We start from the raw sequence: 16,954 nt of genomic DNA on the forward strand, positions 1-16,954 counted from the left end.
ATCGCAACGTCACTGACAAGAAACATGGCGGCGCCCAGGAGCCTCCACTCCTCCGCTCATCCCCCTGTTCTCTGCCTATAAACACATTTACCTCTTCAGCCCTGCAGCAAGGTGAGGCACCGCGTGGAGTTTAAACCCGACCTGCAAGAAAATCACATGTTTATGGTAAAGTGACGTCATAGTTTGCGAAGTTCTGAGACAAAAGCAAAGAAGGTATAAGACTGAGCTGTTTGCTGGTTTGGCTGGTGGACCAGGATCTGCAAATGTTTAAAATGTTATTGTTTGTCAAAGTCCAAACGGCTTTATTTAGGATCCCTTTTCACCAGGACAGTCTTGTTGTTTCACTGTGTGGACATGGAAAGCTCCACAGTGTCTTTATTCTATTACTTTAAACTTAACTTGGGTACAAAAGTGGGATCATTAATTCAAATGATCTGAAAAGGATTGTCCTAAACTAAAGGATCAACCTGCTCAACATTACATTGTTCTTATATTGTGCACCAGCTGAATAATGTGGACCTCTACACACCCTGCTGCTAAACACACACACACACACACACACACACACACACACACACACACACACACACACACACACACACACACACACACACACACACACACACACACACACACACACACACACACACACACACACACACACACACACACCAGGGTCTAGAGGAGTCTCTGCTCAGTGTTTTGTGTTTGTAATGTTTATAATTCAGATTGTAATCCTTAACACAGCCACCTAATGGCCACAAAATCAACACACGACTTCACCTTTGACTTTGATATGAATTTCTCTCTTGTGAAGCAGAATTCACTAAACGCTGGATTAGTGAACAGGGAGCGTGAGCTGGGTCACACCGTCAGGAGGCAGGTTAGTTTTACCCTACTGATGATGTGCTGTTGCAGTAGGAATCCTTTCTCAACTCCTCATTCATCCTCCTTTTTCACTCTGACACCACGAGTAGTGAAGTCGCTCACAATCCTCACACACTGGGGTCAATAAAGCAAAGTACATTCCTCATGTTCAGTTTTCACAGTGATAACAAGAACAACTGTAATCACAGTAAATCAGTGATCCATGAGGGCCAGTCAGGACTTTGCAGTGAGTTGTCCTTACACAGTTAATCTATTAGTAAACCTCATGCTGCTTTGACATCTGTGATTCCTTTTATTTATATGGAACAATTCAGACACAAAGTCATAGCATCCTTCCTTCTGTTTGGCCTGCGTTGGCCCAGTTATGGCTGCAGGAGGCTGAATCCTATTCCCACTGACATTGAAACACACACACACACACACACACACACACACACACACACACACACACACACACACACACACACACACTCCGAATGGAGCAGGTGTACCGAGTCGTACCGAGTCGTGAGGTTCAGAATGAGCTTTGCTCAGGGGGGTGAGGGGGGGGTGTCTCTGCAGGACATGTCCAGGCTGGCAGTGGTGTGCGGCGGCTCCAGGGGCATTGGGAAGGCTGTGTCTCTGCTGCTGGCGGAGCGGGGCTGCAGGGTCGCTGTCCTTTCCAGGAGCAAAGACGCCGCCCAGGCTACTGTGGCGTCTCTCCATGGAGGTAAAACGACTGTGCAGATTCATACAGACGTACACACATCCATGTGTTTCAGTGGGAAGTTAACGGAGCTCTTCCAGTCACACGTTGATAAGAAATCACGGCCACTCGTTTGCTCAGTTTAGAGAAAGTGTAGAGCTGGTGAACTGAAGCCACGTTCACAATAACATCCCCACATCTATTTACACTTTGGATTACACATCGCCTCAATGGCCTTTTTAAAGCGTCCCTCAGGCAGGAACAATAATCTGTTGAAGATTGACGTCCAATGAAACGACTCAGCACGTCATTGGTTTGATCCCTGCGGTGGTTTCATGGTTTGATCCCTGCGGTGGTTTCATGGTTTGATCCCTGCGGTGGTTTCAGAGCTCAGCGGACACGACCAAGTAGAATGTCTCGGTACCGCTGCGAGCTCGGAGCAGCTTGAAGGGATTATATTCTTATGTTCTGTGTGAAAACTCACTGATAGGAAAGTTTGATCAACCTTTTCTGCTTTTTATGCCTCCACAACCCTTTTCCACATGCACAGATGAATGATTGGATCCCCTGGTTTGTGCTCCTTAGGCGATCATGTGGCTTTCAGCTGTGACGTCTCCGCTGAGCGGGAGGTGCAGAAAACCTTTGAGGCCATTCAGAAAACCTGTGGAAACATCACTCATCTTGTAAATGCTGCAGGCATCAACAGGTGAGGCTCCGCAGAGGTTTTAATAACACATGTCTCATATATGTATGATCTCATTTCAACTTCATGAACTATCATCTTCTTGATTCCTCAGGGATTCCTTGTTGCTGCGGACGAAGCAGGAGGACATGACGTATCTTCTTCACACCAACCTGCTGGGCCCCATGTTGACCTGCAGGGCGGCGCTGCGCAGCATGCTGCATGTCCAGGGCGCTTCTATCCTCAATATAGGTACAGACGCTTTACCACACCGCCTCTATGTTGTCAGCTGGGCCACTAGATGGCAGTGTTCCTCACTGTCACTGACTTTTGTGCCGTTATGATAAAGATACAAAAGTATTTCTTAGTTTTTGTGGACATTTAAAGCCTCGTCACTACAAATCTGGCACTTTGAGACTTTTCTTAACATTTTACATATTTTAAATCATAAGCAGTTCACTTCTTTAAACAATCAAGACTGACAAATAGTTTTCGTCTACACTCATTTATGGGATATTTAGGAATTTATTAACGAGTCTTGGGATTAATTAAGTGTCTAAAGCTTTTTTTGAACGATAACACAGGTTAGATCTCTTAATTTGTCACACAGAAAGATATTCTAGTAATTAGTAGTATTTGTTGGAAAAGTCAAAACGTGTTTTTTAAAAGTGTTTTTATCTGACTGACGTGTGTGTGTGTGTGTGTGTGTGTGTGTGTGTGTGTGTGTGTGTGTGTGTGTGTGTGTGTGTGTGTGTGTGTGTGTGTGTGTGTGTGTGTGTGTGTGTGTGTGTGTGTGTGTGTGTGTGTGTGTGTGTGTGTGTGTGTGTGTGTGTGTGTGGGGTTCTGACAGGCTCTGTTGTGGGCCTCAAGGGGAACGCAGGTCAGTGTGTCTACAGCGCCTGTAAAGCGGGTCTGGAAGGCTTCACTCGCTCCCTCGCTAAAGAAGTCGCTTCACGGAGTATCAGAGTCAACCTGCTGGCTCCGGGTACGGCCCAGTCCCGCGTTTCATTTCAGCTCTCGGTTCCTTTTAATTCTGTGTCTCATCATGTCGACGCTGTCCGGCCTCCAGGGTTCATTCACACCGACATGACTGCAGCGCTGAAGGAAGAAGACAGAGGGCGCTACATCCCTCTTGGCAGATTTGGGAAACCGGAGGAGGTGGCCCAGGCTGCTCTTTTCCTCCTGGAGTCTCCGTATGTGACAGGACAGGTGTTGGTGGTGGATGGCGGTCTGCAGCTGGCCATGTAGGGGGGGTCAGAGGAGGTGAATGCAGGATCCTCTACACTTTTGGTTTGGTATGTTTTGTTTTAGTTGAAGAGGCTTAAAGAGAAAGAGGCTTCTCTCTTGTTTTGAGGACAATGTGGATGGAAATCAGGAGGTTTAGACTTAAAGCTGCACAGTGACGTCCACTGTTTCCCCTGAGGACTCAATAAAGTTAAAGCTCCCTCACTTGAATTGTAGGACTTATTTGGTGTTTTTGTTTGTTTCATTTCTTACAGTGTGATACTAGAGTGAACGAAATATTTGTTTTTAAACAGGCCGTTCCATGTGGTTGACAAAGGGAGCCTAAAAAACAAAAAGGACCAAACATCTGGCAGTGTGTGTGTTTGACTTTCTGCTGAGTCACTGTCCAGGCGCAGCAGCGTGACCTGATGCATGCGACAGTTGATCATGACTAACACGGCCGACTCCAGAGTGTCTGGCCCGGTCCAGACCTCGCTGCCCCCGAGCTCCTAAATGTAATCTGTAGATTTAACACTGCTGATGTTTTTCCATGACTGTAAAGCACACCGCCGCCGATCGTAACCCTGGAACATGTTTTGTTTCACCTCCGGCCCCCCTGGGGAGACCTCCGCACAGCCGGCACGCTGCTGCCCCGGCATCTCCCACCACCGGCCCCCTGGCCCACCTCTGCAGGGGCCGGTTTGAGCGTTGGGGAGTGGGGGAGGGGGGTTGGCAAGTGTGGCTGCAGCTGGAGGAAATTAGAGGCAGTGGTGGAGGTGGGGGGTATTTTTAGCTCTGGGAATGTTTGAGTTTCTGGTTGCAGCTCTGGAGCTGCAGTGTGGATGGATGAGGTTGGAGGTGATTGTCTCACTGTGTTCGTTCAACACGCTGCTGCCACTGATGAGTGTGAAACTCCTGACTGCAAACGAGCTTTTTCTTTCTTTGTGTCCCGAATGGCTGCGTCACTTTAAACTCCCATTACAGGACTGATCCTCCACTCCCACTCCCATGACTGTCCTCTGGCCTTTGTCTCATGTTATTTCTTCAGGAGGAGTCTGCCAGTCTGCACAAACATCTCACACTGTCTCTGAAGAGTCTGACTTTTATTTACTTTCATAACCTAAAATAATATCAGGAGAACAATCCATATACAGGCCAGGATTGGCAGAGGAAGGAGTGAGCGAGGTGTCGGCTGATACGAGCTCCGAACAGACACAGGAGGCGAGGTCCGCCTTGGAGCGTTTTACAGAAACACCGATTATAAATATATCTGTCTTTGTTTGTCATGTTGGTGTTTACCACCCCATTAATACTGCAAAAAACTGTTGTGCATCTATACATCCTTGTAAAAGTACTATGACATCATACAAGTGTCCAGGAAGAACATGCAAAGACCAAGTGTTTGCAATAAGTGATTTAAGGCAGTAAATATATATATAAAACTTCATGATACAGACAGGATTATTTTTATCAGTGAACAGAAGGTTGCAGGTATAATTTATGTCAAGATTGTCAGAAAGCAAAGTCTTTTTTTTTTCCATACAAAAATAAAATGGATAATCTGTGATGTGTGTGACACAAACACTGAAAGCGTCCGCGGCGCCCTCTCTCCGGTGAGAACGTTTCAATTCACACTTCTACAAATAAAACCGTCAAAGAAAAAAGAAGAAAGAAAATCCGCAAAATGACCCGCCTCTCTGAAGTTTTTTGTTTTAATATATTTATCGTCATCACAACTGCACTTCCACCATACTCCCGCTCCTCTGACTGACCTGCTCTTTCCATCGTCCTCATGTCCTGTTCAGCTCATCGCCACAGAGGCTCTGCCATGAACCAGCCTGGTGTTTATATCCTTCCTCGTTTCTTCTTAAAAAAGTGTGTAAGGCCCGGCCTTCCCCTACATCGCTAAGCTCATCTGACATGACTGAGACAGCCTGATACTGTAACTACCGTCTGATACTGTCCTACACAGTCCTGCGTATTAAAATGTCCTTCCATAAAGCTATGTTGCTTTGAATCCCGTCTTTCTATTTATTTTTTTTTATTTTCCACACTTAGCTGGAGAGAGCGCTACTTGGAGAAACAGTAATAGTCGGTGCTTTGCAGGCGGCACCACTTCAACATGCATAGTACTAGTAAGTTTTACTCTTTAACCGGTGGTATCTGGAGACAAATGTGAGGCACTTCTTGCACAGTCAGCCGTACCAGTTTGTGTTAACCAGTGTCTCTTCTCATACGTCTTTTTTTTTTCCAGATGTCACTTGATTAAACCAAAACTCGGAGAAACATTCTGTAAAAAACAAACAAACAAACAAACATAACCACCACGGTTGCACCGTCTTGCTCCAGCCATCCGTCCCTGTGCAGTCCAGTGGAGGTGGACAAGGTCTCACGCTGCCCTCGGCCCTCGCCGGGTCTCAGGAGTAGCTGGAATCCAGGGCAGCTTCCTGGGGTTGTTCGTCCTCACCCCCCCCCCCCCCCCCGTCGTCGTCTCTACAGGTCGTCACTTTCCACCAGGCTGCCGGCAGGCAGTGGGCTGGAGTCTGGGAAGAAGGCCGCCTTCACGTCCAGACCCCTCTCTGTCAGCGCGGCGTAGCGGCTGGTGGACGGACGGACCTTCTTGGGTTTGGGGATGTTTGGCTGCTGCCATTGAGCTGAGGACAGAGAGGAGACGCTTCATCAGTTCTTATCTGGGTTCAGTGGGATTGTTTTTCATCTCTTGAGCTCTGCCAGACAATCAGCAAAGAATTGTTTTTACAGGTTTCACATTTACGTTACATTATTTTAATTGTACATTACAGTGACAAATGTCTGAAGATTCATTTTGCTCTCGCTGGTGTTTGTGCTCCTGCATTAAATAACTGAGATCTCCCCACACACACACACACACACACACACACACACACACACACACACACACACACACACACACACACACACACACAGCTGAACCTGGACGGTGGACGTGTCCCTGCTGCTTTCAAGGTGTGTGTCTGACATTTAGGCGATTCCACCTCTGTGCAGTAGGCGGCAGTAATGAGTCAGACTTTAACCAGCTCCCACTTCTGTTGTGTTCAAGATCAAATCTCTTGCTTTGGTCAGCTGGTGAGGTAGTTAACTTCAGTAGCCATATAGACGGACAGCATCGGGACTGTCGTCCACTCTGTAGCTTATTATCAAAGGTTATAAATGAGAAACTGTGACACACTGTTCCTCCAAAGTAGTTCTACCAGTAATATGGAAATATACAGAAGCAAACACCTCTTGTTTATTGAGGTTATCAAATAATGTTTTGTCAAAAAGTCGTTTGATTGAATGAGCTGTGTGTGTTTAAATGATAAAAGCTACCGTGGACGTCGAGCCGCGCGGTGCTGGAGACGATGCCGGCGTCATTCTTGGCTGACACTGTGTACCAGCCAGCGTCTTCTTTCATAGCAGGCTGGATGATCATGCATAGGTAACCACAGTTGTCCTGGTGCATGCTGGGAACAAGCATCAACACATATTTAAGAATATAGATAAAGTTTGGAAAGTGATAAGTGGTTTAGTGTTTTATATTTTACCTGATTCTGTCTGTATTGTGAGTGAAGGACTCGTTCTCCCTCTTCCAGAAGATTTGCGGGTAGGGCACTGCTGTGACGCGGCACTCCATTCGCACTGGGTGACCCTCTGCAACGCTTGTGTTCTGCAGCTTCTCGACAAACGAAGGGGCCTTGTGTATCTCTTTGGCTGCGGGAGAGAGTGAGTCAGGTGACTGTGCCTGTGACCTCAGGCCTCAGGTGTGTCACGTCTGCTTACCTGCAACGATGAGCTCCAGGTTGAAGGAGTTCTGGCCGGCTCTGTTGCTGGCGATGCAGGTGTAGATGCCGGCGTCCCGGCTGGTAACGGGCTCAATGACCAGCGAGTGCACCCCGTTTTCCCTCACCAGCATCTTGTGGGCGGAGTCAGGGCGGATGGTCTGTCCGTCCAGCTGCCAGATGAGGTCAGGAGTGGGCAGGCCGCTCACCTGCAGGTGGTTCAAACCCAAAGTGGTCTAGGTGAGTGTGTGAATGCTCGTTCACGCTCCAAAGTTCAAGATGCTTTGAGTCTCTGCAGCTTGTGCTTGTTTTGGTTGCAGAAAATGAGTATATCAGCTGCATGTGTTCTGTGGGGCCGGCCCGTGTTTGCCGGGAGCATGAAAACAGCAGTGTTTGGTTAGTCCGTCTGTGTTGTGTTTATCTGGAGGAGCCCGATCGCCTGTGTGTTTCTGTCATGGGAATTAGCCGCCCTGAGAATCAAGCTGCTGCTCTTTGCAGAGAAACCCAACACCTCCCGTACTGCACCCAGCCCACCAGGGAAAACGTCTCCGTGACAAATGAAGAACAGGATTCAAAGACATCACAAAACACAGCAGACCAAACATGTTTACAACGGAAAAAAACTGATACACGACCAGGAAGTAAATATTTGCTCTGAATATCTTTGACATCAGGGCCTCAGAAGGACAGGAGGCTGTCGGTTTATTTCTGACAGACATAAGAAGAGTTTTCATAGCGAGTGAACTGTGGGTCTTTTTCTTTGTTTATGACATGTACCGGCTTTCAAAGAGTTCCTGAGCACTTGGAGCTGCAGGGAGGTGATGACAGAGTGGATGAAGAAAGAGAATGAGCACAAGAGGTGGGAGTGGTTTGAGGGGAAATAATAATTGCAGAAAATCCAATCCTACATAATCCCTGAAAAGTGACACCTTGGGATTCTCCCAGCCTGCTCCTCGCCACTGATACTGGAGGGAGTGATGAAAAATCTGTGTGTGTGTGTGTGTGTGTGTGTGTGTGTGTGTGTGTGTGTGTGTGTGTGTGTGTGTGTGTGTGTGTGTGTGTGTGTGTGTGTGTGTGTGTGTGTGTGTGTGTGTGTGTGTGTGTGTGTGTGTGTGTGTGTGTGTGTGTGTGTGTGTGTGTGTGTGTGTGCCAAAGAAAGTGGAATGCACAGGAAGGGAAGTGTTTGTGTGGCAGTGCCGACTAAAAGCAACACAGACGCTGAATTAAAGGGCGGATCCACACTGGCTTTCTCTATTACTATGATTAACATATTCTCTTTGGCGCAGGCATTTTTTTCCTTTCCATTCAAGTTATTTTAGACAATCTTGCTGTTTCATCACAGAATGAAAAGATAAGGTGTTCAGCTACAGACTTCATAGAAGCAGCAGGTTAAAGTAAAGTGGAGCTCTGCCTTGCTTCCATGTTTGAATCAATTTTCTCTTCACACTCAACACACTGGAAGCGAGCTGCGCTGTTATGAAGTCAAAATGACCGATTCTGACTGAACTTCAGGCTTTCAAACCAAGGTCACATTAAAGTTTAGTGCTTGACATGCCATCCCCAACCGACAAACGCTCTATAATTTGTCCTTTTTTCTTTTTAGGTTAAAAAACTTCCCCTCTCCACTAACTTTTTTATGACTCAAACCTGCAGTGACTAATTCCATGACAAGCTGCTTGATGGTAAATCAGTTAAATCAGACATGTTGGAACTGAGTTTTAAAAGTGTTTGGATGTCGGTGGTAATGGCAGTAGCCTGACCCTCCTTCACCTCCTGCATGCTTGTTGCCTCCGGCAGCAGCTCTGGGTTGAAGGGTATTTACCTTGCAGTCCATCCGGCACAGTCGGCCCTCCTGGACGATGAGGTCCCCGGGCGCCTGCAGGAAATGTGGGCGGAAGTGACGCTCTTGGATGTTATCATTCTCATCGCCACTGTCTCTGGACCTAGACCTGGGCCTGATAACAAGAATCCAAAACTTTATGTCCCACATGCTTTGCAACAACAGAATCAGAGGTACAGGAAAGAACTAGATACAGGAAATACACAAGGTGATTAAACAGTGACAGAAAACAAGTTAGGATAAAAGAGAAACTGTGAACTTTGAGTGCAGAATTGGACTTTTCTAGTCATGTAACAACTGTGTTCACAGAGGTGGAAGTTGAGCTGATCATGTAAAGGTATCCAGAAAAAGGGACTTGTTCAGCTTCTTCACTCAAGTGTCTTTGTCTTTTAACATTGGACCCTGGACAAGTCCATCACAGAGCAAACTCACACCTCAGGGCAATTTAGAAATGAATTGTTGTTGAACGGTTCACACTGGAGTTGCCAGACAAATGAACCAACAAGGTGAAACATGCTGAAAACGCCACATCTGCTTAGATTATACTCAGTCCTTGATGTTCAGAGGGAAAGAAGGCATGCAAAAATGTCAAAAACTCCTCGAGTGCAAATGAAATGATCAAAAAAGAATTGAACTTTCAAATGCAGGAAGGTAAAAATAAAAATTTGCATAAAAATATAAAAACCTTTCACGTTCATCTCCTACTTCAACGTGAATTTTAAAATCAGGATGACGTAGAATTTAAATATTTTTGACAAAACGAACACAATGGTCCGTTTCCTTTTGAAGCATCTTCATAGTCATAATATCAACCCTCTATTTTGTGAGAGGGTCTGTAAGCCCTCTGCAGCAGGTCAGGACTCATAGGCGCTCAGAACAACAATGACTTCACCACCCTGCCTGCACATCGGCCAAAGACAGAGTGAGACGTTCACTCTTATCTCCATCTCTCCTCCTGGCTCAAAACATCCCCGAGCTCTCATCTAATCAGGGACCGTACATCTAGATAACGGCTCACAGGTGGTTTTTATCTTCTGTGACCTGCCATTGGAGCGTCCTGTGATCATCTGTGCGTTTTTCAATATCTGGGCTCGGTTGAACGCATCATTGGAGCGATGGAAACCACAGCGGAGCAAACAGGTGTTCCCTCTCCTCAGCGCCGAGCACACACAGCTCAACAAAGAACAACGTGCCACTTGGCTCACAACAAATGTAAATATCAGCCTCTCCAAACGGGTTTCATTTGTGTGAAGTGTGAGTGAGCGAGCCCAGGAGTCCTGCAGATGTTGAACAGCAGCCTGCGACAGATGTGCCATCCAGCAGCTGCAGTCTGAGTAAAACACACACAGATCTGTCCTGTTGCACCTCCTGTCAGGCTGCAGCCTCACCTGCGCATGTGTCCAGGAGCTGAGCGCTGGCTCCGGCCTCGCTGGTTCACGGCCTGGACCATCATCCTGCCGGTGCAGCTCACCCTGCCCTGTGGAGGGAGGGAGGGAGGGAGGGAGGGAGGGAGGGAGGGAGAGAAAGCTGATGAGGTGATGACATGCCACAAGCAGCAGTCAGACTGAGAGGAGGAAATAAAAGTGAGTGTTGGAGCTGGAAAAAGCTGTTTGAATGCCTGTATAACATGAACTCCTGACCCCCGCCAGGGATTTGGTCATTTCCTGCCCTGCTCAACACCCTCTTCCCCTTACAGGCGGATCACATTATTCTCCATCTAATAGGTCCTGATCTCTCAAAGCTTCTATGCAGTGGAGAGGAAAAGTTTTTGAACCTGTTGAAAGGTCATGGGTTACTACATACACTGGCCAGGTAGGAGGACCAGGTCAACTTTAAAGTTTCAGAACTACTGATTCTGTTCTTTATCAGTTATTCGTGGCTCACTCACGGTTTGTTGTTAGGTGCAGAGCATTATGGGTAGGGCCAGATCACTTTTGGTTTCTCCTGGAACATTCATAAATACAGTTTCTCACCCCGGTTCATTTCGATGTGCCCTTCAGCTCACCTCGGGGTTTCCTGCCAAGATAGTGTAGTTGCCGTCGTCGTCCAGCGAGGCCGCGGCCGTGTGCAGAGAGCAGGTTCCATCAGGGTCTCGGCTGATCCTGTAGTGCTCGCTCCTCTTTGAGATCTGTTTGCCGTCTTTAAACCAGTAGACCTGTGGCACAGAATGACCAAACAGGGAAAAGGTCTGATTTACTGGATTCATCTTCAAGTTCCACTATTTAAACATACATCTGGTTAGTTCATAGTGCCTCTTATGCTCCTATCTCACTTCATTTATTTTCCATGGTGAGGCCTGTCATCACCGTATCATTAACAGAGCCGGGCAGCCTTCCCGGTTCAGTGTGTGTTCTTGCAAAGGGCCTCTCCTTATCTCAACACACAGCACATGTATAATATCTCCACCCTCCATCATCAGCATCACACATCAGCAACTCGCCAGGCAAAAGGCAGCCAAATGCTTCAGAATGATATGAAACCTATCTTCTGACAATCATCGCCTGCTACATTCCCCACCTTTGGCTTCGGGTCTCCGTTGACCTTGCAGGAGAAGGTGACTGGCATGCCCTCGAAGACTTTGTAGTGTTTGAGCTTCTGGTTGAAGGATGGCGCCACACCTCGGCAGGCGGAGTCTTCATCGTGCTGCACGTCGTCGTCCGACTCCTCCACCGGAGAGCGCTCCAGACGGAACTCAATCTCACTGATGAGGCGCTGCTCAAAGCTGGACACTTTGTACTCCTACAAGCAGACAGAGAGAAACAAATGTAGGATTCAGAGGAAGACTGAAACTGGACAGGTAGACCAGTGAGAGGGCAGTTTGTACAAACAGGCGGCCATGGCTGACATGTTTGAAAGCGTGAAGTTGAACCATCAATAAAACGCTGCTTGTCTGTGTCTAAAGGCCTCTCACTCTCATCAACCTGTCCTCATCGTCACCCAAACTCACAGCTCTCGTCCAACTTCCTAATTCTTTTTATCCAGAGGCGCCACTCCTCCATCCCACCACCCCGTCAATCCCTAACCCCCGCAGCTCTGTGGAGGCAGCGGGGGAACATCTGCGGAGCGGGCCTGTCTGATGACACATGGCGCAGATAATGACAGGCCACGAGCACAGCTGCAGAGCTGCCATTTATCCTCCTGAGCTCACTCAGCCGCTCGCAGCCACAGAAGTGGTGCCTCCTCGTACGCTGAGGTATTACCCCTGTAATAGCTTCGAGGCAGCTGCTTCCTTTAGACAGCCTCTTTAGGTTCACACTGTGCTCACTGCTGAAAAAAGCATAAATATGATTGGATCCCTCCTTTAATTCCGAGGAGAGCTGCAGCATGCAGTGCATGATGGCAACAGAGTGATGAAGAATAGTCCGAGGACTGGGTGCTGATAGACGCTCGTGTTGTATTGCAACTGGAAACATGCCTCAGTATCTGTTATTATAACTACACATTCTGAAGGACAAGAACCAGATTTACATACAAATGCTGCAGACACACTACTTTTTCTGTCTCTTGTGTTTGCTATTCATGCCCTTATCAGCTTATTCCCAGGCTTTAACTTGCCCAAGGCGACTTGTGTACATCTAAGAGGGCGGGGTGGCTTTGTGTGCAAAGCTCCACGCAGTGACGCAGTGAAGGGAAGAACTAGCAGGTGTCAAAATGAGAAGGTTTCAATAACCTTTTGAGGATCAGAGTCTCTATCGGACGGCTTGTCTTCCTGTTGAGAGAAAGCAGAGGTTTTGTTTGTGTGTCATGTTGAGATGTGTCTCACAGGGAAGGTAACACAAGTTTGTCCTTGCGTGTGTTGCATATGTCTCAGGATCAGTCTTACCTGTTTCAGAAAAGCACCATACAGCGTGAAAACACAGGGTCGCTCCATGCACTGGCCAAAGCAGTCGGTGCACAAAGGCATGCAGGTCTACCAAGCCACACCCAAGCAATGGAGTTGCTTCTCGTGCTTCCAGACTTCAGCTCACACTGAGGTCTGCCTTGTTTTGTCTCGGTGTCGACGCAACGTGTGACCTGTTGATGTTCAGTGGAACTGCTGGTTCCTCTCAACTATCCACACTTCATGTTGAAGGCTGACTCAGAGCCAGACAAACCATGAAATCAACGCATATCCATGCTAAATGAGGACAGAACTTGATGATTCATTATCTTTATATATTTCAGTTTTCTGCCTTTTAATTCTAATCAATTAATAAGTGAAAAGCTGCTTCCATTACTAGTAATGAACGGCAGCCTCTCCATTTTCACGATGACACAAAAAGAAAAGAAGATAAAATAGAAGGTTTGGTGGTAAAATAAGTACATTGGGTATTGTTCAGAAGGACACAAAGTAAATTTAAGATTGTGTTAAAGTTTCATGTATTTTGGTACACCTAATATACTGTTCATCTGTTCTTTGTCATGTATTCAATCCAACAGTTGTTCTTGAACTACAGTTAGCAATAATCACGTACCAGTTGCGTTGTCTACATAAAAGATTATCGGAACAGTTTTGATTAATGCAGCTATGAATGACGAACACACAAGCTAATTTGTTCTCTGAATCTTTCGGCTACGACAACCTGCCAAGCTGCAGCTGCTTTCCTGTGTCTCGCTGTCAGAGTCCAAACAGTCTTACTTCCCAGCATGTTTGCTACAACAAATGTTTTTCCAGCAGTTTGCATAAACAGAGCTTTTTATGGAGGCCCGTGGATGAGTGTGCAGTGTTCACACCCAGCTTTCATACGCCGCTCCTATGCAGTGTTCACGGTGACGGAGGGGGAGAGGAAGGGCCTCATCAGTACGTGAAGTACAGCCTGCAGTGGTGAGATAGGAGTGACACCATCCAAGTATCACAGCACAAAACAGGGAGGTGATGGTTGTGTGCACTGTGTGCATGCATGTGAGGAAGAAATGTTGAAGTGTTGGTTTTCCATGCCTCCGTGTGTGAATTTTCCCTGCAGGTGTGCAGATCTTGATAAAGAGCCACCGTACCTGTGTGACTGGCTCCTCCTCTGTTTCCTGTGTGTTTAAGACTGTGGCAGCGTTGTCAGCACCCAGCAGTCTGCGAGCCATCTTCTCCTCATAGGTTAACCTCTGGAAGCAGGGATTAATGGGGTCAGCGCGGGTTAGTGTGTGAGTCGCACAACAAACACATGGGATGGAATTATCTCTCAATGGGATATTGGAGTCATTTTGAAGGTGCATGAAACTATAAACACAGTTTTATGAAAGAAAAACTTGTCTTGCCAGGAACTCCTGCATGATATGATGTTAATCTTTGTTAATGACGTGTTACTGAACACGCTCATTCTCTGATCGCACACACTTGTATTTTCAATTGCATGAGATCAAAAAGTAACTAAACACAGACACACACCTGTTGACCATTACTCATGCGCTCCTCTTTAAAGCGCAGTTTTCTCTCCAAATCCTGGATGACTGCGTCTTTAGATCCCTGGATGTCTGAGTCAGAGGCGATGCGCGGCGTCTTGGTGATCGAGGACTTCCTCGGAAACGCTTTGCTGTAAGATGGACAAAACTACTTAAGTTGTGGTTTGCTTCACCTCTGTGTCACACACACACACACACACACACACACACACACACACACACACACACACACACACACACACACACACACACACACACACACACACACACACACACACACACACACACACACACACACACACACACACACACACACACACACACACACACGCACTATCTACACTCCCATTTCCTCGTTCACCCTCTCTCAGGCTCCCTCACATTCACCCTTATCTGTGCATGTCCAGCTATGGCATTCTGCAATGTGTCTTCTTATCTCTTGCAACTGCAGCAGGAATGCCAGGAGGAGGAGGAGGAGGAAGAAGAGGAGGAAGAGGAGGAGGAGGAGGAGGAGGGGGACTAGGAGGAGGAGGAGGAGGAGGAGTCATCATCGATGAAAATTTACTGGCACAGCGCTGAGGGTGGAATGCCCTTTGATGGAGATAACAAAAGTACATATCCCCTGCAGAGATTACCTGGATTGGATCTGGATTACCTGGACACCGGATTATTATTAGCTAAATCAATAAGCATATTCCCAGGATCAGAATCCAGTCCCGGCAGTCTGTATCAGCTCAATACAAGGCAGTAATTTCTGTGCTCTGCAGGTGACATGGTTCCTACACTAGTGACTGTGTTTGCATTTGTGTGTGTGTGTGTGTGTGTGTGTGTGTGTGTGTGTGTGTGTGTGTGTGTGTGTGTGTGAGAGAGACAGATTGACACTCACACTGTCCCGTTGCCTTTAGGCAGACCCAGGGCGTTGACTGTGGGGCTGCTGGGTGTGGAGGGAGTGGCGGGTAACACTGAGGACAGAAAGCTGGAGGCAGGAGACGGCGGGACGGAGGAGAACGGCGAGGACATGTCCGAGTAGGCCGGAGACATAGAGACGGGTGGAGGGGGAGGAGGTGGTGGAGGTGGGAAGTCGTGGCTGGATGGAGAGGGCAGGTTGCTGGTGCTGAGGAAGGGCGGTGGCGGAGGCGGGAAGGAAGGGGAGGTTGGAGACTCCATGCTGCCAGCCTTGGTGAAGGGGGGCAGGGCCATCCGGCCAAAGGGCTTGTGTGGGGTTGGTGGGGACAGAGGTGAGGACAGGTTGGACCCAGAGGAACCTGATGACTGGGTAACGAAGCCCGACCCGCCCGGGCTTTGAGCGGCGATGAACTGTTTGGGTCGGGCGTAGTTGAACGTGGTGGCATGCATGGCTGCGCTGCTCTCCAGCTCCTGGAAGGAGGGGGGAGGGGGGAGAGGTGGAGAAGGTGGAGCAGGTGGAGGTGCTTCCTGAAGCGGAGGCTGAGGCGGAGGCGGGATGTCTTGGTTCTGCTGCTGCTGCCAGATGGCTGCTTCTTGCTGCTCCAACAGAATCTGATCCTGTAGTTGCTTTAGTTGGAAGGCGTTCCTGTGAGGAAGAGGAGGAGGAAGAAGAAGAAGAAGCACTGTGAATGGAAGAACAGTCATCCCGTCTGACTCATTCTGAACATCGCTTCCATTTTTATGGAATTCATCTCTCAATTAACAGTAAAAATGTTACAGAATCGTGCATCTGCTTTCACTTTGCGCCCGAGCCAGTGGTGTGATCTCCTTCCAGCTGCAGCCAGCCACAGCTGGCAGGAAGGTTGTGTTGCACATGTGAGTGAAGACTTAAAAAGCCAATGAAAGGCTCCGCCGAGTGGGCCGGAGACACAGCGAGCACCGAGACGTGACTTCAGAACGACGTGAACACAAAGCCTGACCGCTGTGTATTAGAGTGGGGAAGCGTTTCCTCTGAAGGAGACGGCCTGTCAGGACAAGGAGCAGGGGGACGGACGTGGACGACTTCAGAGGGAAGCCGCCACATGAGCAGCGCACCATCCTGTCTTCTGTCAGGAGGACAGGAGCATGAACAGCACTGTAGTGATTAGTGAGCAGGCTCACCTGAAGGTAACTGGTCACCCTGCAGCGTAGAGAGGTTAGTTAGTTAGTTAGTTTGGTCAGTTCATGATTCATGTCTAACCATCCCAGAGCAGAATATTGAAGTCAATCTTAAACAATATGACCTTTTCATAAAAAAGAGGTTATTTACGTGTTTTAAAATGTATTTTTCAATAATTAGAAGGACATTGTGAAGTTACCAAAGCTTGCAGTGTGTTGTTTAGCCCCGTTAGCAGCAGCCGTCCTCCCTGCTGGTCTCAAGTGATTCACACTGAATGGGACCAACTTAAAGACAAGCATGTTTTTGGAACTTTATAAAAAAGTATTATTAATAATAATAATAATTAACTTGTTTCTTGAGACCAAGAAACCAGCGTGCTACACACTCAATTCCTCGCTGT

General features: G+C 47.6%; 2 protein-coding genes across 11 annotated transcripts in view; one reads left to right on the top strand and one right to left on the bottom strand.

Moving 5' to 3' along the window:
- On the top strand, nucleotides 1-5,133 carry cbr4 (carbonyl reductase 4). 7 transcript variants are annotated; one of them, XM_080473508.1, is made up of 7 exons: nucleotides 1-111; nucleotides 821-883; nucleotides 1,450-1,597; nucleotides 2,159-2,279; nucleotides 2,371-2,507; nucleotides 3,106-3,240; nucleotides 3,325-5,022. In XM_080473508.1, exons 3-7 carry the CDS (start codon nucleotides 1,453-1,455, stop codon nucleotides 3,501-3,503), a joined length of 717 nt encoding a protein of 238 aa, XP_080329634.1. In that variant the 5' UTR covers nucleotides 1-111; nucleotides 821-883; nucleotides 1,450-1,452; the 3' UTR covers nucleotides 3,504-5,022. The 7 variants fall into 7 exon arrangements, with proteins under 7 accessions (XP_080329634.1, XP_080329632.1, XP_080329635.1 ...); XM_080473506.1 differs by having other exon boundaries at nucleotides 4-165; nucleotides 818-883; nucleotides 1,423-1,597; nucleotides 3,325-4,571; XM_080473509.1 differs by having other exon boundaries at nucleotides 9-111; nucleotides 818-883; nucleotides 1,423-1,597; nucleotides 3,325-5,133.
- Nucleotides 5,134-5,662: 529 nt separating this feature from the next.
- The window catches only part of palld (palladin, cytoskeletal associated protein), a 37,127-nt gene continuing 25,835 nt past the window's right edge, over nucleotides 5,663-16,954 (bottom strand). For 2 of the 4 annotated variants that reach the window (XM_080473502.1, XM_080473504.1), the window contains 12 exons: nucleotides 15,376-16,041; nucleotides 14,476-14,620; nucleotides 14,091-14,192; nucleotides 12,787-12,825; nucleotides 11,634-11,855; nucleotides 11,122-11,271; nucleotides 10,505-10,593; nucleotides 9,099-9,231; nucleotides 7,278-7,485; nucleotides 7,043-7,208; nucleotides 6,828-6,961; nucleotides 5,663-6,133 (listed from right to left, as the gene is read on the bottom strand). In XM_080473502.1, the coding sequence (XP_080329628.1) occupies nucleotides 5,973-6,133; nucleotides 6,828-6,961; nucleotides 7,043-7,208; nucleotides 7,278-7,485; nucleotides 9,099-9,231; nucleotides 10,505-10,593; nucleotides 11,122-11,271; nucleotides 11,634-11,855; nucleotides 12,787-12,825; nucleotides 14,091-14,192; nucleotides 14,476-14,620; nucleotides 15,376-16,041 (2,215 nt within the window). In that variant the 3' untranslated portion in view covers nucleotides 5,663-5,972. The remainder of the gene's footprint in view (nucleotides 6,134-6,827; nucleotides 6,962-7,042; nucleotides 7,209-7,277; nucleotides 7,486-9,098; nucleotides 9,232-10,504; nucleotides 10,594-11,121; nucleotides 11,272-11,633; nucleotides 11,856-12,786; nucleotides 12,826-14,090; nucleotides 14,193-14,475; nucleotides 14,621-15,375; nucleotides 16,042-16,954) is intronic. The other 2 variants (XM_080473503.1, XM_080473505.1) reach the window with 1 other exon arrangement.

The sequence above is a fragment of the Lipophrys pholis genome (assembly GCF_963383615.2).
Source record: "Lipophrys pholis genome assembly, chromosome: 10".
Classification (NCBI taxonomy): domain Eukaryota; kingdom Metazoa; phylum Chordata; class Actinopteri; order Blenniiformes; family Blenniidae; genus Lipophrys; species Lipophrys pholis.

Bases quoted from the DNA above. Each gene is read 5' to 3' on its own strand.
- cbr4 (XM_080473506.1), top strand. The intron at 884-1,422 runs GTTAGTTTTACC...AGCTTTGCTCAG, and splicing joins GTCACACCGTCAGGAGGCAG to GGGGGTGAGGGGGGGGTGTC. The intron at 2,280-2,370 runs GTGAGGCTCCGC...TTGATTCCTCAG, and splicing joins AATGCTGCAGGCATCAACAG to GGATTCCTTGTTGCTGCGGA.